Raw genomic sequence first — 24,043 nt, forward strand, 5'->3', positions numbered from 1 at the left:
AACATCCCATTAACCAGAGCCAAGCGAAGCAGGTGTCTGCACGTATATAGCCAGATACAAGAAGGCAGACAGGACGCGGTGAGAGTTCTGCCCCAGAAGGCCTGGGTTCTGGCTGTGCGTGAGTGTGACTGGAGGTGGTTCAGAATTTTCTCAGGCTTGGGCTGGAGAGATGGCTTAGCGGTTAAGCACTTGCCTGTGAAGCTTAAGGACCCCGGTTCGAGGCTCGGTTCCCCAGGTCCCACGTTAGCCAGATGCACAAGGGGGCGCACGCGTCTGGAGTTCGTTTGCAGAGGCTGGAAGCCCTGGCGCGCCCATTCTCTCTCTCTCCCTCTATCTGTCTTTCTGTGTCTGTCGCTCTCAAATCAGTCAATAAATAAATAATTTTAAAAATTGTTTTAAAAAAGGAATTTTCTCAGGCTTTTCATCTACCCCATGAAAAGCTGACCATCTTTGTTTGGCAGGGAGGCCCTTTCTGGCACTGACGTTCTTCAGTCAAAGATGATTTAGGGGCTGGAGAGATATTTTTAAAAATTTTTAAATTATTTTTGTTTACTTATTTGAAAGTGACAGAAAGAGAAAGAGGCAGATAGAGACAAAAAGAGAATGGGCACGCCAGGGCCTCCAGCCACTGCAAACGAACTCCAGACGCGTGCGCCCCCTTGTGCATCTGGCTAATGTGGGTCCTGGGGAACCGAGCCTCGAACCGGGGTCCATAGGCTTCACAGGCAAGCGCTTAACCACTAAGCCATCTCTCCAGCCCATAAAAATAATTTTTTTAAAAAAAAGATGATTTAGGCCCAGAGAAAAGAAGGGCAGTAGGAAGGAGAGAAAAGCACAGGGCCAGGAGTCCAAGAGAGCAGGGCTACTCTCTCAGGCTGGACTAGCTGCCTTGCCTGCAGGACTTAACAAAGCCCATCACATGCGCAGAGCAGGATTGTGGAATCAGAGAGGGCTGGACTGGACTCGATATCATAAACTCCAAATGCTACACCAGAGACCCTCCGATGGTCTCCCCACCTGCCACCCACAGCGTGAGCAACCAGTCTGTCGTCTTGCCTGGAGGGGGAAGCTGAGGCGGGGGGTGAGCTCACAGAAGGGTTGGGTAGGGTGAGGGGAGTGTGCTGGCCTCCCAGCCTCAGGAAGCATCACACTCAGACCACTGCCTTCCTCATCTACGCCGTGTCTCACCCACAGACCTCACTCCGGCCATGATGCCCAAGACCAGCTGTGCTTAGGAAGAAGTCTCCATGACCTCACATGGGGAGTTGGGGGGGGGGGAGTCCCAGTGAGTGCAAGGCAGGTTGCACACCCCTCAGGCTCCCCTGTGCTCACAGCAGGGCTCCCTGGGTCCTCTGGCCCCTCCTGCTGCTTTGGTAGCTTCGGACCCAGGATAATGCTCCTCCCCTGGCAGACCTCACCTCTAACCCTAGGGAGCTCAGAGCAGATCCTGCTGCCTCATGACCTGTTGGAATGGATAGGTCATAGCTGGCTGGCTACCTGTGGTCCCCTCCGCATGTCCCTCATCATACTGGTGACCAGGACTCGGGTTGCATTACTGCAAAAGGAAGGAACACCTGTGGATCTGATAGAAATGAAGATAGGACTGCAAGTTCAACTGTTTATTATTGCCTTCCTAGGTAAGTGAAGGAAGAGAGAAGCACCCAGCTGAGCTGGGCAAGGGGCCACAGAGAGCTGAGAACCATCCAAGAGGAACGAGGGTCGGGCAGAACACTAGGAATAGAGGTCCCCAGGGCCCCACTGGGCCATTCCTCCTCTCCTCCCCCACCCCCACATAACTGGGGTTCAGGGGGTGCTGCCCTCTCTGGTCATGGGTGCGTTGAGTCCTGTTGGATGGGCTGGAAGGTGAGGAAGATGGGCTTTTCAGGCATCAGGATGAGGTTGAACTTGGTCCCCACCTCTTTGAACTGTTGAATTTCAACTCTGAAGTTCTCTAGCACCTGAGGAAAGAGGAAGGAGGCTTAAGGACCGGAGGAGAAGATCCATCTCTCGTGGGTCACACACCACCCCTCACCCCGCCCACAGGAAGGATGGGTTGCGTGTGATCCAAGGGGCACGCCACTGGCTCCAGAGTCGAGCCCTGGCCACATTGAAAATGGGCCCTTAGCACCCTGCTCCCTAGATGCAGGCCTTGAGCTCAACTAGTCTGGGGCACCTCTCACACACACCCCCTGCCCCATTACCACAGTTGGGGACAGATGCTCAGTGGGTGATAAGTGGGTTAGCCTAAAAGAGGAGACAGCTGGAAACTGTGAAAGCAGATAAATCCTGAACACCCTGGGGCTTATAGGATTTCGGGAGGAGGACTGGGGACTTGATCAGGGCCAAAGAGAGTCCAGGGCGCCCACATGTCCCCAAGGCCCACTCACATGGATCAGGCATATGGTCATCTCCAGCTCCGCGACCCGCCGGCCCACACACTGCCGCACGCCCCAGCCGAAGCCCAGGTACCGGAAGTGAGTGGTGGTCTTGTCTTTTTCCAGCCAGCGGGTTGGGTCAAACACATCCGGGTTGGGGAAGAAGCTGGGTTCTCGGCCCATGGCATAGTTGGCCACCTGCACCAATGTCTGGGAACAAGGCAACAGGGTCTAACTCATCCTAGTTCCTCTTGGTTCTTTAGGCCCCTCCCCAGACTCGCCAGCTACCCAAGACAGGACATCCTGATCTCTGTGTGGCATTGAAAAGAACAGACCTTCTGAGAGCCCAGCTGAAAGTGAAGACACAAGGTTGGAGTAACCCAAAGACCTTTCCTGTTTTTTTGTTCTCAGCACTTGTACTCTTCTCTTAACCCAGGCAGACTGTGAGGTCCACCTCCAAACCTGGGCTCCAACATTCATGATCCATCAGGTCCACTTCATGCAACCTTAACTCTTCCTTAGCTGGGCTGGAAAGATGGCTTAGCAGTTAAAGCACTTGCCTGAAAAGCCTAAGGACCCAGGCCGTGACTGGAGGCCCTGGCATGACCATTCTCTCTCTCTCTCTCTCTCTCTCTCTCTTTTCCTTCTATCCCTCTCTCCCTCCCTCTTTCTCTCTTAAATAAATAAATAATATGTTTACAAAGAGACTGCCACAGCTGAGAACTCCCTGACTCTCCCCAAGTGCCCCCCCCCAGTGACAGATGAAAGAGCAGGATAGACACTCTCATGGCCACCCCTCTGTTTAGAGCCTGGCCCCCCACCTCCTCTGTCTGACAGAGCCTTAGGGATCCTACCTTGGCAGGAATCATGTAGTTACGAAGCACCAGGTCATTCACAAGATACCTCTGCAAGGTCACGGAGATGGGGTGGAGTCTATGGAAAGAGAGTCCTCAGAAACTGATGGCCCCAGAGTTTAGAGTAGGTCATAACCTCCAGCCCAACTACCACTGAGTATGACATCTCCTCCCCACCTGAACTGGCTGGCCCAAGGGTATACTGATGCAGGACTTGGCTCAGTTCCCATCTCCCAAGTCCCACCTATCCCTTCCAGACTTTTCCCAGCCTGCTTCTAAGCTCCTCTGCCAGCCCATCCTTGGAAACCTTTTCCCCAGGGGATGAGGGTGGGGAAGAGACATGGGTACACTGGGCTCACCTCAGTGTCTCCTTGATGCTGGCTTTGAGAAGTGGGACCAACTGCAGCATTGTGGCCGTGTCTCCCTGGGCCTGACGCCGGGCAGCCTGCACCTCTGCCCGCAGCATCTCCTGCACCTTCAGGTTGCGTGCCATCTCATACAGGTGCCACTGCAGGGTCATGGATGTCTGGTGGAATGCAGGGTGTACAGAAACAAAGAAAACTTATTATTCCAAGGTACCTCAAGGTCCGTGACATGCATTCAAGAACCTCTCTCTCTCTCCCTGACCCTCATTCCTATCTCCAAGACCACCATCTGCAAGAGCAAAACATCTTTGAAAGACAAACTCTGAGAAAGTGCCCAGGCAGGGATATTTAATGCAGCTCTTGCCCTTGTCCCCATCTTGCATGTCACCAGCACCCATCTACCTGCCAACCCGTAGAGTGTCAGCTACATAGCCAATGCCATCTTCCAGAAGATTCCAGAGACTTGCACAAGCCATGTTTACTTGCGTACAACTTGTCCACTCAAACGGCTGCCATTGGTTTTCAAGTGCATGTACAGTGAACATCTGCTTGCCTGGTGAAGCCCCTAGGCCTGAGCATTCACTCCCAGCATCAGAGCTTAAGGGAATACTCAAAGGTCCAGAAACACATACCACCAAAGATCTGTTTACTATCTTTGTTACAAATGGTCTGAGGGATGCACTGGGATTAATAAACTAATGCCAAAATAAGAGAAAGGTTGCAGCTACTGGACCCATCTTGAGCCCAACAATCCCAGATTCCTCCAAGTAACAGACTGAGACTCCAGCCTGGATCAACATCCCTGACATTGAGATGTGGATTGTTGGTGCATATCCTACCAAGGATCAAAGAGGCTTGGATACCTCCTTCCTCCCAGCAGGGGCAAAAATGAGAAATGTGTCACCTAGTCCCTTCTCAGGTCCTTGCCTGGCTCTGCAGAATCTTTAGATTCTGACCTGACCAGGACTGGAGGCTGACCTTAGGCTGTGAAGCCTAAGAACCCAGGTTTGATGCCCCAGTATCTATGTTAGCCAGACGCACAAGGTGACACATGAGTCTGGAGTTTGTTTGCAGGGGTTGGAGGCCCTGGCATGCCTATTCTCTCTATCTGCCTCTCTCTCTAATAAATAAAAATAATTAAAAAAAAAAAAAAAGATTCCAGAGCCGGGCATGGTGGCGCACACCTTTAATCCCAGCACTCGGGAGGCAGAGGTAGGAGGATCGTTGTGAGTTCGAGGCCACCCTGAGACTCCATAGTGGATTCCAGGTCCGCCCAAGCTAGAGTGAGACCCTGCGTCAAAAAGACCAAAAAATAAAAATAAAAAAGATTCTGGCCTGAACTATGGGACCCCTCAACACCAGTCTGCTATTTCTCCAGCAATGCCCCCCACCACATCGACCCCCACTAATTTCTCCAACACACACTTAGTGTTCCAACTTCCCGGAGTTGCACGTAGCTACCAAAACCCAGGAATCTTCCCTATGTTAGTTCTTCTCCTGGAATTCCTGTCCCCACCCAGAAAGCAAATCTGAACCATTTCAAAACTTCAGTCATGTGTGTTTGTCTCAAGGCTCCCAAAGCCTGTCTATTACAGAGTAGACACCCAAGGTCACACTTGTTTAAGAAGGGGGTCTGGGGGCTGGGGGCAGGTAGCTCAATGGGCACAATGCTTACCACAGAAGCATGAAAATCTGAGTTCTGATTCCCAGAACCCACATTTTTAAAAAGCTAGGGGCTGGAGAGATGGCTTAGTGGTTAAAGCACTTGCCTGTGAAGCCTAAAGACCCAGGTTCAATTCCCCAGTACCCACATTAGCCAGACATACAAGGTGGCACGTACGTCTGGAGTTCGTTTGCAGTGGCTAGAAGCCCTGGTGTGCCCATTCTCTTCCTCTCTCTCTCTCTTTCTCCCTCTTTCTCTCTCTCTCATAAGTAAATAAAATATTTGCTTTTTAAAAAGAAAAGCTGGGTGTGAGCACTTGTGATCCCAGCACTGGTGTGGGGGACACAGGAGGACCCTCAGGGCTTGCTGGTTGGCTAGCTAATCTAGCCAAACTGGTGAACCCTATATCCAGTGTGAGATTGTGTCTCAAAAAATAGGGTATGGCAGGCCTGGAGAGATGGCTCAGCAGTTAAAGGCACTTGCTTACAAAGCCTGAAGGCCAGGGTTCAATTCCCCAGTGCCCAAATAAAACTAGATGCACAAAGTGGTACAGGCATCTGAAGTTCATTTGCAGTGGCAAGAGGCTCTGGCATGCCCATTCTCTCTATTTTCTTCTCTCTCTCTCTCTCTCATAAATAAAAATAAAATCTAAAAAAAAAAAAAAAAAAGGTATAGGACTGGAGAGATGACTCAGCCATTATAGGTGTCTTTTTTTGAAGCCTGCTGGCCCAGATTCAATTCCCCAGCAGCCACGTAAAGCCAGACACAGAGAGTGGCACATGCCTCTGGTGTTCTCTTTTTGTATTTATTTTTATTTATTTGAGAAAGAGAAAGAGAAGAAAATAGAGAGAATGGGCATGTCAGGGCCCCTAGCCACTGCAAACAGACTCCAGATGCATGCACCACCATATGTATCTGATTTACATGGGTATTGGGGAGTAGAACCTGGGTCCTTAGGCTTTGCAGGCAAGTGCCTTAACCACTAAGCCATCTCTCCAGCCCATATCTGGTGTTCTCTTGCAGTAGCAATAGAAATGATGAGCCCATACTCACACACACACACACACACACACAGAATTTTAAGTTAAAAATCAAAGTAGAGAGCAACTGTGGAAAACACCAAATGTCAACTGCTAGCCTCTATACACACACATGTACATGGGCACCCACACACAGATGAACATAGACATGTACATGCACACACACACATTCATGCAAACTAAATAACTAAAATAAAAAAGATATTCCATGACTAGCTAGCTGCTTGACTTAGGCCAAGTTACTAAATTCTGTGCCCCCATTTCCTTATCTGAAAAAAAAAAGGATGATGGGACTGGAGAGATGGCTCAGCAGTTAAGGTGCTTGCCTGCAAAGCCTCAGGACCTAGGTTTGATTCTCCAGTACCCATGGAAAGCCAGATGCACAAAGTTACACATGCAACTAGAGTTCATTTGCAGCAGCTGGAAGCTCTGGCATGCCCATTCTCTCCCTCTCTCTCTCTGTCTCTCTCTCTCTCTCTGCTTACAAATAAATAATTAGAAAAAAAATTTTTTAAGGATGATTGCCAAGTGTGGTGGCACACGTCTCTAATCCCAGCGTTTAGGAGGCAGAGGTAGGAGGACTGCTGTGAGTTCGAGGCCATCCTGATACTACATAGTGAATTCCAGGTCAGCCTGGGCTAGAGGACAAGAACCTACCTCAAAAAAAAAAAAAAAATCAAAATTTAAATTAAAAAAAAAAAAGGATGATAAGCCAGGCATGGTGGCACACACCTTTAATCTCAGTACTCAGGAGGCCAAGGTAGGAGGATCACTTTGAGTTCAACACCAGCCTAGGCTAACGAGTCAGTTTCAGGCCAGCTTGGGCTAGAGTGAGACCCTACCCTGAAACACACATACACGCACATGCACAAAAGAATTCTTAAAAAGGAAGATAGTAGCGCATCCCTCCATGTAGTGAGGTTTTAGCCTCTGTTTTTGCTCAAAGCACAGGCTCTGTATGGGCCTACAGATGCTCAGTGAGCAACTAAATACAAGATAAAAGCCTGATATCTTTGCTTTCAAAAAAGGAGGGAGAGGCTGAGAGATGGCTTAACAGTTAAGTGCTTGCCTGTGAAGCCTAAGGACCCTGGTTCAAGGCTCGATTTCCCAGGACCCATGTAAGCCAGATGCACAAGGGGGTGCACGTGTCTGGAGTTCGTTTGCGGTTACTGGAGGCCCTGGCACACCCATTCTCTCTCTCTCTCTCTACCTCTTTATGTCTGTCTGTCGCTCTCAAATAAATAAGCAAAAATTTAAAAAAAAAAAAAAGGAATCCATACAGAACTCCTGCCCTCACACAATACCTTCAACTTTGGGTCAAATTCGTGATAACTCTGCTCAATGATCATTTCAAGAATATTTGTCTAAAACCTGGAAATACAAGGTTGGTTTGCCCTAACTTTCCCTTTCAAGGCTGAAGACACTAAGATAAAAGGAACTAAGATATGATCAAGATTCAGATTTCAAGAACAGCAAGTCTCTCAGGCACACCAACCCCTGATGAGGCTGCCCATCCCCCACCCTAGGCAGGAGAAAGTATCTGATCAGAATCAACATTCCCTACCTAATGGAGTCATTATCTCATGATGAGAACCCAAACCTAATCACCATTCAAGTGATAGCGATTTTTATGTGATTCATTCCCCTTCCTGGCTGTCAATAGCTGTGCTTGTCTCTGTCATCCGGCCCTGTGACATGTGACAGATGTGTTCTCACCACTGCCTCGCTGCTGAGAGCTGAACTGTGCGGCCTCAGATCCACATACGTAAGACCCAACCACCAGTGCCTCACGTTTTGACTACATTTAGAGATAGGACCTTTAAGGAAGTGGTAGGCTCCAAAGGAGGTCACTGGCATGGATCCTGACCCAGTTACAATTGTCTTTTAAAGAGGAGGACAAGAGCTGAAGAGATGGCTTGGCGGTTAAGGCACTTGCCTGCAAGGCCTAAGGACCCAGGTTCGATTCCCCAGTACCCACATAGGCCAGATGCACAAGGTGGCTCATGTGTCCGGAGTTACTGTGCGGTGGCTGGAGGCCCTAGTGTGTGTCCATATCCCCCCCTTTCAATCTCCCTTTCTCTAAATAAATAAAATGTTTACAAAGGTCCTGAAATATAGTGCCCAGGGCTAATTGTATTGTCTCCAAGTTTACTAAGACCCTTCTAGTTTCCCCGGGCTCCCAATGGGGCTTATCCTCCTGCAGAGGGAGGGGTTTGGGACTGGGGGAAATGGCCTCCAGCAGTAGAACTTGCACAGAACAGGCCTCACATAGAGCCTCTCATCTTTCAAGAATCCCCACAGAGCAAGGTATGGCAGCTCCTGCCTTTAACCCTAGCGCTTCGGTGGATAAAACAAGAGGATTGCTTTGAGTTTGAGCCCAGCCTGGTTAAACGGTGAGACCGAGTCTTAAAAAAAAACAAAAATCAGGCTGGAGAGATGGCTTAGCAGCTAAGGCGTATGCCTGCGAAGCCAAAGGACCAGAGTTCAATTCCCCAGGACCCATGTAGAGCCAGGTGCACAAGGTGGCACATATGTTCATTAGAGGCCCTGGAATGCTCATTCTCTCCCTGCCTCCTCTCTCTGTCTCTGCCTCTGCCTCTGTCTTTCTCTCTCTCTCCCCCTTCCTCTTTTCCTCCTCTTGCTCTCACATAAATAAATAAAATATTTTTAAAAATCCCAACACGTGCTTCCTTCCACTTGGCTGCCAGAGCTGCTCACTGCCTTTCAGCGTGGACTGAAGACCAGCATCAACGTGGATCGAAACCCAGCGGCTCCTCAGGAAGCCTCCAGGTCTCCAGTGCCAGATCGGGACTGCTGAGGCATCTGGCCACGTGGACTGAGCAGCTACCGGGTTCCTTGATTCTCGGGCCTGAAACTGCTACTGGACTACCGTGAACTAATCCAATAAAGTCCCTTTTTAATATAATTCATTCTAGCGGTTCTGTTCCTCTAGAGCACCCTGACTAACACACCAGGTAAAGCCAGATGCTAGAGTTCATTTCAGTAACAAAAGGCCCTAGCACATCCATTCTGTCCCTGCTCTGGTCCATCCCACCCTGTCTCTACTTGAAATAAATAAATAAAATTTTTTTTTTTAAATCCCAGCATGCAGGAAGCAGAGGTAGAAGGATCAGCATGAGTTCGAGGCCACCCTGAGACTACATAGTGAATTCCAGGTCAGTCTGCGCTAGCGGGAGACCCTATCTTGAAAAAAAAAAAAAATGCAACAACAAGAAAAATGAACCAATGGATCTACGCAAGACCAGGCCCTACCACCTTTGCCCAGACAATTCCCTTCCTTTACACAGGACAGCCTGTCTCAGATCCTGCCCCATGGCTGGTGGGTAATGAGCAGTGACAAGGCCTTGACATCACCCTCCGAGGACCTAGTGCCAGGAAAGGGAGGTGCACCCCTTATGGGGAGACTTTCCTCAAACAGCCAGACTTCAAAGAACAGCACAAGCGGCAGGGAAGGGGAGGCCTGGGCACAGGGAGGCTCCAGGGGTGCTCAGCGACACTCACGGTGTCTACCCCTCCCGCCAGCAGCTCCGTGATGTTGGCCTGGATGTTCTCCAGGGGCAGCTTGTTCCCGCCCAGGAGGCTGTACAGGACCCCAGGGTTCTCGCTGAAGTTCCGCTTCTTCCTCAAGTTCCAGTAGTCTTGGGTGTATTTTTCAGCTGAGGGGCAGGGGAAAAAAGAAAAAAAAAAAAACAAAAAACAGAGTAAGGTTTCCTGCAGATGAGAGGGAGGGATGGCCATCCATCTTTGGGAACAAGGGATGGGACTCCGGAGCTCCTGCTTTATAGGCTACTGTTTTGTTTTGTTTTTATTTTTATTTTACAGAGAGAGAAAGAGGAAGAGGGAGAGAATTGGGTGCCCAGGCCTCGGCCACTGCAATTGAACTCCAGACACTTGCGCCACCTACTGGGCATGTGAGACCTTGCGCTTGCCTTGCCTTTGAGCGGCTGGCTTTACATGGGATCTGGAGAGTCGAACATGGGTCCTTAGGCTTCACAGGCAAGCGCCTTAAACCGCTAAGCCATCTCTTCAGACCTAGGCTACTGTTTTTACTGAGCATCTACTCGGTACTGAGTCTTTCATATGTTTTGCCATTTTATTCTTGACCACACAACTTTTTGGGGTGCGTAATATCAACCTTACGTTGTCAGAGAAGGCCGCTGAGTGCAGAGACAGTAGGTCACTTGCCCAAGGTTACATGGGTATCAGTGCCAAGGGTAGCACTGGAGCCCAACACACCTTAAGCAGCCTTCTCTGCCTGCCCTTCCCCTCTCCATCTCCCGTCCTCTCGCCAGCACAGCCATGGCTTAGCACTGAGCCTCAGCCCCCTGGATCACGAGCTACTTTAGTAACAAACATCTTATGGATATCTTTGATCCCATTTCTCCAATTAAAAAAAAAAATGAGGGCTGGAGGGCTGGAGAGATGGCGTAGCGGTTAAGCGCTTGCCTGTGAAGCCTAAGGACCCCGGTTCAAGGCTCGGTTCCCCAGGTCCCACGTTAGCCAGATGCACAAGGGGGCGCACGCGTCTGGAGTTCGTTTGCAGAGGCTGGAAGCCCTGGCGCGCCCATTCTCTCTCTCTGCCTCTATCTGTCTTTCTCTCTGTGTCTGTCGCTCTCAAATAAATAAATTTAAAAAAAAAATTAAAAAAAAAGAAAGATGAAACCTTACAGGAAAGTCCATCTTTCTTGTACTTAGAACTTTTAAAAAAAAAAAAAATGAGGGCTGGAGAGGTGGCTTAGCAGTTAAGCGCTTGCCTGTGAAGCCTAAGGACCCCGGTTCAAGGCTCAATTCCCTAAGACCCACGTTAGCCAGATGCACAAGGGGGCGCACACATCTAGAGTTCATTTGCAGTGGCTGGAAGCCCTGACGTGCCTATTCTTTCCCTCTCTCTCTCTCTCTCTCCCTCTCTCTATCTCTCTCTCTCTCTCTCTCTCTCTCTCCCTCTTTCTCTCTGTCTGTTGCTCTCAAATAAATAAATAAAAATAAACAAAAAAATTGAATTATTCCCAGTGTGCAGCTGCATATAAGTCTTTACAAGCTGCCATGAACATAGGCCAGGTAAAGAGAAAAGGCTGAGCCATTCATGAAAGTAGAGATGCTGGGAAAAATCCCAACTGGGCAGAGGTTCCCTAGTTGGTATAGAATCTGAAAAACTTAAAAGAAGGTTTACCTTGGTCTGGATCCTAAGTTCTGTATGTAATCACTATATACATTTGTAACATTTGAAAATTTCAAAATACCAATGTCTGTCAGTTAAGGGTACATTGTAGAGCTGGACTATTGAGTTACTGTGCAAGATTTATTTTTTTCATGCTGTCATTTGTCATGTTTGTGAGAATCCTTGGGATTAAAGTTTTGGTTACAAAAAAAAAAAAATTGAATTATTCCCAATAGCCAGCCACTAGCCCGCAGTTTCCAGGGCATCTGGGGGCCTTACTGACACTCATCCCTGCCACCAGAGGGGCTCCTCCATGGCAAGTTTGTGCCCATTGACAATTTTTTTAATTTTTTTTTTTTAATTTTAGAGAGAGAATTGGTATGCCAGAGCCTCGGCCACCAAAATTGAACGCCAAACTCTTGAGCCACCTAGTGGGCATGTGCGACCTTGTGCTTGCCTCATCTTTTGTGCATCTGGCTTACATGGGATCTGGAAAGAGATCAAACATGGGTCCTTAGGCTTCACAGGCAAGCAAGCGCCTTAAACTGCTAAGCCATCTCCAGACCGCCCCCCACCACTGACAAACTTCAATGGACTGAGGCTCCCAAGTGGCACCTTCTCCCCCAGCCTGGTATTCTCACCTCTTGAGCCCAGTCCGAAGAGCTCTCACCTTTACTGAAAATGGTGTCCCAGGCAGCAACATGGTCTCTCCAGGTCTTGGTCCTGAAGAGTCGGAAGAGGCCCGGGGGCAGGTTAAGCATGGGGACACTGGTGTGGAACATCTGGTAGATGGCATCAATGAACTTCTGGGACTCAGGGTCCACCCTCTCCTCCAGCATCCCCAGACGCTGGCCAAACATGACACTGGTGATGGCTGCAGAGACAGGCTGAGGCTGAGCATCCTCTTCTTGCCTGGCCACCTGAGAGCCTCAGCTCCCAGGATCACCTACACACACACACACACACACACACACACACACACACACCACACACCACACACTCACACACATATATCACACACACACACACATCACCACACACACACACACACACACACACCACACATACTCCCACACATGCCACACACACACTCACACACATACATCACACACACATATATCACATACATACACACCACACACACACCACACACACTCACACATACACACTCACACACATACCCACATATATCACACACATCTACACACACACCACACATACATACACACACACTCACACACATGCTCACACCACACACCACACAAACACCCCACAGGGCGTCTCCACCCAATGTCACTTTCCCACTTTCCCTCCAGCAGAAACACGGAGGCCTGGACCCCCGAGGGCTAAGAATGCAGAGTGCAAGAAAAGGGCTCCCCTTCTAGCTAGTTCTCAAATCCAGGGGAAGATCTTGGAATAGACGCCTTCACTGGAAGCATGGTCTCCAGGAGATGCAGGAGAGGACCAGAGCTGGGACAAAACTGTCCTGCCCACTCTTCCTCCAAGAAAGGTTTCCCGCTACACTTTACTAGGTTAGATCCATGCTTCCGAAGATGGTTCACTTGGGAGACTAGGAACATAATATGTTGGGTAATTGGCCATCCAGGACTGAGACTGGCTAGACCTAAAAGGTCACAAAAACCCCAAGTCTCTTTTCCCCATTTATGTGGATCATTTGGATGCGGATGTCATACCAGCCCAGGGCATTCCAATCCTCCTTTAGAGGCCACGGGATCCCCGTAAAGCAACATAAACACACTGTCACTGACCCCATGCCAACTGACCCTGTTTGGGTAACTCCCACATATCCCCCCCAATGCCCAACTCAGATCAACCACCTAGGGGTCTTCTCTCCTGACAGACCTCAAAGGTGTGTTTCCAGGATAGAGAAGAGAGAGACTCGCAACATGAAGAACTAAGATAGCATCTGATTTCTGGACAATAGTAGCATGGAAGACCTGTATTCTAGGGATCCCCCCCCAACATGAATGTCCGATGAAAAAGACCAGGCTACCCCATGGGTGACTGACAGTGCAGTGTGTGTTCCAGAAGCCAGTCAGGACTTCAGCAGTGTCTGTACTGGGTTTCAGAGTAAGAGACTATTGCTTTACCCAACCCAGGCCCCTACCAGCCACACGCAAGCCCCTTACATTCAAAGGCAAAGCGAAACAGGTCATCGCTCATGTCCCCTGAGAAATTTCCAGAGTTCTGCTGCTGGATACGTCTGTGCAGGACTTTGACAAAGTCACGAGCCACGGAGTCCAGAAGGGGCACGAAGTTCTTGATGACCTCAGGAACCATCACTTCTTGGTTTAGGACCACTCTGTCTCTCCTCCAGGCTTCTGACTTCCTGGAGAAACATGGGCCCCACCCCATGATCATAGAATCCCAGGCTTGGCACCCAGAAACACTAACTCGGCTCTCCCAAAGAGCCGAGCTAGCACCCAGAGCCTGCAGCATCACCAGACCGCCTCCCCAATTGGCCTAGGTGACAGAGAACAAAATTCCACCTGTCCTCTACTCCGGCTGCTGCTGCCACCACCCGCCACCATGAACCGGAAATTCCTTATCACCTCGCTTCCTGGCCCACTCTCCCCTTTGCCTTTAAGGACCCCTCTGCCTCATCCTTCTCGGTCCTGCAAGGTAAAACTGATCAACCTCTCCTCTTCTGCACTGCCAAAGTGCCCCTATTTCCACTGTGGTTGAAGGATTTCAGCTACTCAGAATCATTTATCACAAAACTCACATGTAGCCGGGCGTGGTGGCACACACCTTTAATCCCAGCACTTGGGAGGCAGAGGTAGGAGGATTGCCATGAGTTCAAGGCCACCCTGAGATTGCCTAGTGAATTCCAGGTCAGCCTGGGCTACAGTGAGACCCTACCTTGAAAAAAAAAACAAACTCAGATGTAGCTGGGTATGGTAGCACACGCTTTTAGTCCCCACACTCAGGAGGCAGAAGTAGGAGGATTGCCATGAGTTCAAGGCCACCCTGAGCTAGTGAGACCCTACCTCGGCGGGGGACGGGGGGACCCTCACATGTATCCAGGCATGGCAGTGAAAACCTTTAGTCCCAGCATTCGGGAGGCAGAGGTAGGATCGCCAGGAGCTTGAGGCCACCCTGGGACTACATAATAAATTCCAGGTCAGCCTGAGCTAGAGCGAGACCCTATCTCGAAAAACCAACAACGAACACACACACATGTAAAAATCAGTCCATGCAAAGCCCTATTTGTAATTTGTGAGATGTTTGTGTGTGTGTTTAATGCTGGTACAAACTCATTATCCACATAAGAACTAGAAACTCTATAGTAACTGGCTGTATCCGCTTGGTTCTTGCCCACCCTTCCACCCCATCAGGGAAACCCCCCTCCTTGCTCTCTGTGTATAGTTTCATTCAATCTGCATTTTTCCCCAAATGGTATTTCAAAATATGTATACATGGGTTGGAGAGATTTCTCAGTGGTTAGGGCACTTGTCTGTAAAGCCTAAGGATCCAGGTTCGATTCCCCAGTACTCATGTAAAGCCAGATGCACAAGGTAACACATGCATCTGGAGTTTGTTTGCAGTGGCTAGAGGCCCTGGTGCAACCATTCTCCCCCACCTCCTTTTGTCTATATATTCATTCATTCATAAATAAATAAATAAAATATATATTTAAAATACATATACATATATATATGAAGATGTATATACATGCTGGGTGTGGTGGTGGCTCATGTCTTTAATCCCAGCACCTGGGAGGCAGAGGTAGGAGGATCACCATGAGTTTGAGGCCACCCTGAGACTACATAGTGAATTCTAGGTCAGCCTGAGCCAGAGTGAGACCTTACTTCCAAAAACCAGAAACAAAAACAAAATCAAATGTATTCTGTCTTCAACTTCTTAATGCAGCTGTCTGGCTTTGGAGGGCTTTCCCCGCAACTCAGTTATACACTCTGAACACTTCTATCTCAATGTGGGACCCAAGTCTATTCATTCTGAGTCATTCACTCACCCAGCCCATCTAAGTGGCATCCTGATTCTAATCTAAACAATACCAGGGCAAGCATTCTAGCTCATGTGCCCTGGGAGGAGATGTTTTGAGGCATATGTTCCTGAAGTTACAAATGTGGCATCATGGGCATATGGATAGTTAATTTTGGGAAATGATGTCCAATTACTTTCCACACGACACCTGGTTTATACTCCACAGAAGTGCTTGAGAGCTCCCACTGCTCTAAGACCTGACCAGCTGACCTGGAACTCACTATGGAGTCTGAGGGTGGCCTCGAACTCACGGCAAGCCTCCTACCTCTGCCTCCCGAGTGCTGGAATTAAAGGCATGTGCCACCATGCCTGGATGACGCTGAAATTTTTCAACAAGCAGCTTGGTAGAAAACAGCGTCTACAACTCTTCAACACACAGACTTCCCTGTTTCTCACGGTCCCTCCAGGCTCTATTTGTCACTGAGCACCCAGCGCCTGGCCTGGTGCTTAGTCAGCTGGGTGTGGAAGTTTGAAAGTATGTCCCCCCAATAGACTCAGGTTACAGCTTCTGCCTCTAGCAAGTAGATTCCTGCTAAGGGTGGATCTGAATTCCAACCTAAAGCATGCAGAGAGGTGTGAGTTCTTGGGGGGGTGGGGGCTGCTGCTTGCAGCTCGTGCTTGCTGGCTGCGTGGTGGTATCCCTGTGCTTGGGTCTGTGAAAGAGAGCCGGCTTCTTCCACCGCTGATGGAACTCCTTGTATCTGTCGGCTGAAATGAACCCTTCCTCCTACAAACGCGTCTGGTTTGTGGGTCCGTCCCAGCAAGGTGGCGCTGACTACAACGGTGGCCCTTCGTTGATGAAAGCAACAACTGAAAACTCTGCATGTGAGGTTTTTAACTATCCATGAGGAGCTGCAGCCTGTCGCTTCCTGAGGGATTGCCAGGGCAGTCCCCCAAACCCCGCCATCGCCATGGACCATCAGTCCTCACACCTCCTTCCACACCCGGGAGGGGGGGGGCGCTGGCAGGGAACTTACTTTAGCAGGACCCCGATGGGTCTCTGGTAATACTGGTGATAGGCAACCCATGGGGGGATGAGATATCGTTCTGGGTGGGGACCCTCAAATTTAAAGACCAGGGCCACGTCTTCAGGGTCCATAATATAAACCGATTCCAAATTGCCAAGCTTCTCCCTGTGGGGGCAGGGGAGAGGAAGAAAGGGGCTGATGTCAGAAGGGAGGCAACTGCAGAGACCCCAGGTCGGCAGGCCTCACCACACAGCTTTCTGCATGGGACCTGAGGCACAGCCCTTCACCCCACTCCTCAGTCGCCTCGTCTATGACATGGAGATTGGTGTGGCACCTGTCTCATAGGACTACTGAAGGACAAAACATGATGCGTGTCGTGATGGCCTCTGTGCTGTGTCTTATACGACCAGCCTCAGCCACAATCCAAACCCATCCATAGATGGTCAGGTCTCTGTCCTACACTGGCTCTTCCTGTCCCACTAGGCCCACAGCCTCGGCACATGCTTCCATGTCACCCTACAGTGACTGCCTTCAGACCTCTGTGTTCTAGGCTATCCAGTGCCTCCTAGGATTTTTGAGGGTTATAAGGTCATCCTGCACTTAATGTAGGAAGGGCTCGTGAACTATGTTAAAGTGAAGGCCTGAATTCAACCCCCAGGACCCATGTGAAAATGCAATTATAAATTTGCAGGGAAATGGATGGATCTGGAAAAGATTATTCTAGGAGAGGTAACCCAGCCTCAGAAAGTCAAATACCCCATGTGCTCTCTCATATGTGGATCCTAGCTTCAGAGTTTTAGGTTTGCATGTGAGTTGGAGTAAGTCAGTACTAGAGGCCAGGAAGCTAGAAAGGGGCCATGATGAAGGGAGGAGAAGGGAGGGCTTAAGGGAAGGAGATAATAGATAGGTAAGTAGAGAGGCAGAAGACTGGAGGTGAGAAGATGGTTTAATAGACTCATGGGAGGAAGATGGTGGAGAAGAATGAGTGAGAAGAGGGTTGATGAAAACTAAAGATATTATGAATAAGCCACATGAAAACCTACTTCTTAGTTATCTAATTAATATATATATATGACTGGAGAGATGGCTTAGTGGTTAAGGTGCTTGCCTGCGAAGCCTAAGGACCCATGTTCAACTCTCCAGATCCCATGTAAGCCAGACACACAAAGGTGAGGCAAGCGCAAGGTTGCACATGCCCACTAGGTGGCACAAGCATCTGGAGTTTAATTTCAATGGCTGAGGCCCTGGTGAGCCAATTCTCTCTCCCTCCCTCTCTCTCTCTTTCTCTCTCTCTCTCTCTCTCTCTCTCTCTCTCTCTCTCTTTCTTTCAGAAAAAAAAAGAAAAAGAAAAAAAGTTTAAAAAGAAAGAGTTTGGATCTTAGTATGCAGTGGGAGTAAATAATAATACAGTTAGAAGCTATAGGTGACTGCAGAAAAGAAGGCAGTGCCAGGGATGGACACGACCCTTCGAGGTAAGGTGTTGGTCAGGAAATCCCCGAACCTCCCTGCAAACAATGTAGGCTATTGCCAATGGTCTAGGTTGCCCGCCAGAACGAGATGGTAAGACCCGCGGGCTGGAGGGATGGCTTAGTGGTTAAGGTGGTTGCCTGCAAAGCCAAAGGACCCAGGTTCAATTCCCCAAGACCCACGTTAGCCAGATGCACAAGGGAGCACATGCATCTGGACTTTGTTTTCAGTGGCTGGAGGCCCTGGAACACCCATTCTCTCTCTCCCTCTCTCCCTCTCTCCCTCTTTCTCTGTCAAATAAATAAACAAACATAAAATATTTAATAAAAAAAATAAGATACCACACATATCAGTTGCAGGACCCTGAGATATCTAGCTGGAGCTGAGCTGGAAGGCTCTTCCCTGCTTACTAACTGTCATAGCACTGGAAAGTTCTATGCAGACTGCTGGGAAAAGAACATCAACAGTCTTAATCAGCAGTGGACCCTGCAAGCCACACAATTGGCCAGCCAGGCAAAGACTGCACCACGGGAGGGAATTTACGCCTGACAGTGAAAATCCAGTCAACTGCCTACTGCTGGGAAGCTAACAAACCTTAGAGGGGAAGCTACTGCAATTGTTTGTCTAAATGATTGTATTATGGCTGCCAAAAAATACTATTTAAGCATTTACAGTTATGCCCATATAGTAATGCTGCACTCTCTTTTAGTTTAGAGAAGCTTCTCTTTTCAAATGGTGGTTAACTGTTGGGGAGGATTCAAAACTCATCAAAGTGCTGAGAAGAAGAGACAGTGGAGTGTCCAACATTGACTGAAACATCTCTATCACGCCCTCCCAGGCTCATGGACCATTGCAGAAGAGGTGGCAGAAAGAATGCAAGAGCCAAGTGTTGGGGAGGAATGTTCTGGTGGTGGTTGCATTTATGAAGTCACAGAGGCTGTTGTTACCTGCATAAAATTAGGCCCATCAATACGTTGTCTTGGACCATGGGATCAGGCAAAAAAAAAAAAAAAAAAGGATATCAAAATAGAAGAGGGACTAATTGGAAAAAAGGGGTTCAATGGAAGGGGATAGAAATGGGGACATGCAAGAGGAGTGGGAAGGAATATGATCAAAGTACACTGTATATGGATGGAGGTTGCCAATAAAAAAAGTTTTTTTAAAAGAACTGGACAGACAGTTTAGCAGTTAAGATGCTTGCCTGCAAAGCCCAAGGACCCAGGTTAAATTCCCCAGTACCCACGTAAACCAGATGTGTGTGGTGGTGCATGCGTCTGGAGTTTGTTTGCAATGGCTAGAGGCTCTGGTGCACCCATTCTGGCTCTTGCTCTCTCAATCTCTCTCTTTCTCAAATAAATAAATAAGTTTTAAAAAAAAATTTAAAGCTGCTAGGTGTGGAGGTGCACGCCTTTAACCCCAGCACTTGGGAGGCAGAGATAGGAGGATCACCATGAGTTCAAGGCCACCCTGAGACTTCATGGTGAATTCCAGGTCAGCCTGGGCCAGAGTGAGACTGAAACCATGCCTCTAAAAGGAAAGATGGATGGTGCCTGAGGAATGACACCTGAGGTTGTCCTTTGGCACGCGCGCGCGCACACACACACACACACACACACACTGCAATGAACATCAGGCCCCAAGAATAAGTGCAGTGGGCAGGCAACGAAAGGTCATAAAGCACTTGGCAGACAGTCTGTAATAACACACAGCTGTTACATGTGACCTGTGTCCTTCTATGAAGAGATTCAGACAGGGACACAGAAGGATGAAGACAAGGGAAAGATTGCTCTGAAAGCTGAGGACAGCAGTCCTGGGAGAAGCCTAGGATAGACTTCAGAGATGAACCTCTGTGTGTAAGCTTACCCCTCAAAACAAAACAAAACAAAACAAAACAAAAACAAACAAACAAAAATGGGAAAGCCCACATGCACTCCTGGTCAGAATCTACCTTTGACCTAAGAAAGGTTAACTGAGGGCTAAAGAGATAGCTCAGTGGTTAAAGGCACTGGCTTGCAAAGCCCAATGGCCAGAGTTCAATTCCCCAATAGCTAAGTAAAGCCAGATGCACAAAGTGGTACAACTGGAGTTAATTTGCGGTGGCACGAGGCCCTGGCAGGCCCATATTCTCTCTCTGTCTGTTTCATTCTATGTCTCTCATAAATAAATAAATAAATATTTTTCAAATATTTTTACTTTTTTATTTGAAAGAGAGAAAAAGAGGCAGATAGAAAAAAGCGAGAATGGGTATGCCAGGGGCTCTAACCACCGTGAAGGAACTCTAGATGCATGTACCACCTAGTGCAACTGGCTTATGTTGGGTACTAGGGAACTGAACCTGGGTCCTCTAGCTTTGCTGACAAGCGCCTTAACTGCTAAGCCTTTTCTCCAGCCCCATAAATAAATATGTTCAAAAGACATATTTTAAGGGAAATTATTGTATGATCATACAAGCCAGGTGTGTCCACGCCCTCTCTGTCCCCCACATCACTCTCTCCCTTCCTCTCCTCCCTCCCTCTTTCTCTTAACCTATCTCTCTTTCCTCTCCTTCATCTCTCTTTCCTTCCTTCTTCCTCTTTCTCTCGCCTGCCTTTCCTCTACCTGTCCTTCCTCATCTTTCTCTAACCTTCCTTTTCTCCTTCTTCCTCCCTCCCTGTTTTTCTCACTAGTCCTTCCTTTCCTTCCTTCCCCCTTTCTCTCTATCTCTTGCTCCCTTCCCCCTTCTCCCCTTTCTCCCTCCCTCCTGCCCTCCTTCTCCCTCACCCCTCACAGAGCCATCAAGCTAGGCCTTCCTTCCCAAACCTTGGCCTTGGTTTGCTCAGGGCCTCCCGGAAACCACCACCCAACACCCCCTTCCTACCCCCCCCCCCCGGTGATTTTCCAGCTTCCACTAACCAGCCCCACATCAGCTATAGCTTGCAAGTCCTTGGCATATCACTAGTATTATCAGTCTCACTTCTGGGACTGTAGCCCAAGGCAATGATCTGACATCAACAGCCAGCAGCCGGCCTGAAACATAGATGTTCATCGGAGCATCATGAAAGTTAAAAAATCCCCAGGAATGGGCTCAGCCAGTGCTCCATGTTGTAAAGATTGACTTTAAAACATAGCTATGCCTACCATGTGCTGCCATGAAAATGATCTTAGAGGCTGGAGAGCTGGCTTAGCTGTCAAGGCACTCTCCTGCGAAGCCTAAAGACCCAGGTTCAATTCCCCAGGACCCACGTAAGCCAGCTGCACATGGTGGTGCATACGTCTGGAAGTTTGTGTGCAGTGGCTGGAGGCCCCAGTGCCCCCATTCTCTCTGTCTTTCTCTGTCTCTCTCTCTCTCTCATAAATAAATAAAAATAAAATGATCTTAAAGCAAGAAGAGGAAAAAAGTCTTCAACATCACATGGCATACAAGTCATATTCTTGGTAGTTCTCAGATATTATCCAAGTAAAGACTGGACGTGATTCCAGTTTTTCATTTGTGCCTCTCTGAATTTTCCTCAACTGTTCTATAAAGAAGAGAAACAACTTTCATGGCGTATGGAAAAAAAAAAAATCAGGAAGGTTGTAGTTTAAATTCCTTTTCTTCAGGAGTTTATTACTTCTAGATTATAAAATGTGGCATAACCCTAGAACATAGAGCTGGAAGTTACACGATTTGGTTTCCAGCCTTGACTTTGCCCTGATGAGCTGTGACTTCCTGGACCTTGGTTTCCCTATTATAAAATGTGTGCTAACACCAACTTCAAGGACATAGCACAACATTCCGATGAAAGTCACTAAGAAAACAGAAATGTTCCTACGGGCGAGGTAGGGAATGGGGAAGGAGGAGGGAGGAAGGAGAAATAATTAGAGGTATAACATGGAGGGAGCAGGATGGGACACAGGGCACACAGACGAAGGAAGGAAGACCCAGCCAGTTTTGGGGCCCCTACTTCCCACCAGCAATGTAAAATGGACAATTTTAGGCTGGCGAGATGGCTCAGCGGTTAAGGCGCTTGCCTGCAAAGCTTAATGACCCAGGTTCTGTTTCCCAGTACCATGCAAAGCCAGATGCATTAAGTGACATATGCGTCTAGAGTCCAGAGCGGCTGGAGGCTCTGGCACACCCATTCATTCCCTCTCTTTCTCTCTCTCTCTCTCTCTCTCCTCTATCTCTGCTTTGAAAATAAACAAATAAAAACTTATAAAAAGAAAATTGACAACTTTTAACTATGCGTAGTGGTGCATGCCTGTAATCTCAGCACTTGAAAGTCTGAGACGGGAGAATCACTATGAGTCAGCCTGGGCTAAGCAGCAAGATACTATCTAAAAGAATTAATTGCAATGGCAGTTTTAAATGGCTTTAAACGGGTGAGGAGAGAGGAAGGAGTGACACCCAAACACGGACAAGCCTGATTTCCCAGCGCCACCCCAGCCCCGAAGCCAGCCCAAGCATCACAACTACACTCTCCCCCATCATGACCTTTCTTTAGGATTCCGCAGATGGATAGATTCCTGTCATGGATGGAAAAACGTACTGCCCCTGCAGGGCTCCCCTCTAACCCCTTTGCACCTCCCACTTCTCACAGCTGCTGCTGGAGAGACAGACTCCAGAAGCAGCCTGAAGACTTCTGACCGCAGACACAGCCAGACAAGCCGGACTGGGGTCTCGGAGGTCAAATGTCACCAGGTCCTTCCTCCTCGCAGAAGGAAGTGCTCAGGAAAGAAAAGGAAAGGCAACACACCAGCTACTCAAGATCCACAGAGGGCTTAGAGGTGAGGCCAGCACTAGCCAGGTGGAAATCTAACTAGCAGACCCGGAGCCGGGGCCTCAGTCTCTCTAACCTAGACAGTGCAAACCTGCCTTAGGGAAGGGGGGGGGGGGGGGAAAGGGCCTGGTGTCAAAGGATAACGGGTGAAGGGAAGCACCTGGAGGCCTGTTTGCTCAGCATCCTCTCCCACCAGGGCAGATCAAAGAGAGGGGAACTGGAGAGACGGCTAACAACCTGGGTTCGATTCCCCAGTACTCATGTAAGCCAGATGCACACAGGGTGGTGCACGCATCTTGAGTTCGTTTGCAGTGACTGGAGGCCCTGGCATGCCCATTCTCTCTCTCTTCTCTTTCCTCTCTCTCCTTGCAAATATATATATATATTGGCTTTTCAAGGTAGGGTCTCACTCTAGCCCAGGCTGACCTGGAATTCACTACGCAGTCTCAGGGTGGCCTCGAACTCATGACGATCCTCCTACCTCTGCCTCCCGAGTGCTGAGATTAAAGGCGTGAGCCGCCACGTCCAGCTCTAAAAACTAGATTTTTTAAAAAGCAAGAGGGCCTTTCCCTTCTCCCAGCATCATCCCCAGCCTGGAAAAAAAATAAGTTAGAAGGGAAAGGTCTGGAGCCTGACCCAGAGAACTTGCGAGATCTAGTGAATGCATATAGCAAGGCTGCCCAGGCCTCTATGCCTCCCCATGCCGCCTGTCTTTGCCCTCTGCCAGGCTTACCTGTAGATGGGGCCATACTTCTGGAAGTTTTGAACATGCCGGTAATGGAGTCTGTGAGCTCCCTTCTCCCTCCAGAAGTGATAGAGGTTTATCCAGCCATTGTCGCCGGGGGAAGGGATCTCGTTGAAGGGGCGAGGAGCATCGGTGGAGATGCTGACTTCCCCTCCAGTAAACAGCCTGGGGTACCCCGAGCCCTGCCGAGCTGTGCTCAAGAAAGACTGACAGCCTTTGACCAGCGCTGAACGCGGGGCAAGTCCCTTGGTCAGCATGCTGTCCTTACACGGCCACCCTCTACCAGTTTGCACTGCAGCAGAGCCTGCCGGGTGGATCTGGCCCTGGACCCCAGGGTCATACTTATAAACACTAGCTCAAGGCTAAGGGAAGCTAAAGAGGCACTCTAGCGATTTCCGGCCTCCTCCTGCCCGCTGGGCCCACACGGCCCCTCCCAGAGTCAGGGGACACATCACAGTCTGCAGCCGGACAGGCTCCCAGGACCAGAGGCTGCCGTCACTATCCCCAGTGCTGGTTCCAGCCCACTCCGAGATTCCTAATGCTCTCTCCCTTGAGCCAGTTTCCTGCTGCCCCTCTGGGTAGGGTCCAAACACTGGCAAACATCCTTCAAGATAAGGGA

General features: G+C 49.1%; 1 protein-coding gene across 1 annotated transcript; it reads right to left on the reverse strand.

The window, feature by feature from the left end:
• Positions 1 to 1,604: 1,604 nt before the first annotated feature.
• On the reverse strand, positions 1,605 to 23,753 carry LOC101603719 (cholesterol side-chain cleavage enzyme, mitochondrial). Its single transcript, XM_004666641.2, has 9 exons — positions 23,413 to 23,753; positions 16,483 to 16,638; positions 13,627 to 13,826; positions 12,147 to 12,350; positions 9,820 to 9,974; positions 3,589 to 3,755; positions 3,230 to 3,308; positions 2,388 to 2,585; positions 1,605 to 1,958 (listed from the first exon to the last, which is right to left on the reverse strand). Exons 1-9 carry the CDS (start codon positions 23,679 to 23,681, stop codon positions 1,827 to 1,829), a joined length of 1,560 nt encoding a protein of 519 aa, XP_004666698.2. The 5' UTR covers positions 23,682 to 23,753; the 3' UTR covers positions 1,605 to 1,826.
• Between the last annotated feature and the right edge of the window lie 290 nt (positions 23,754 to 24,043).

This window comes from Jaculus jaculus, chromosome 10 (assembly GCF_020740685.1).
Source record: "Jaculus jaculus isolate mJacJac1 chromosome 10, mJacJac1.mat.Y.cur, whole genome shotgun sequence".
Classification (NCBI taxonomy): Eukaryota; Metazoa; Chordata; class Mammalia; order Rodentia; family Dipodidae; genus Jaculus; species Jaculus jaculus.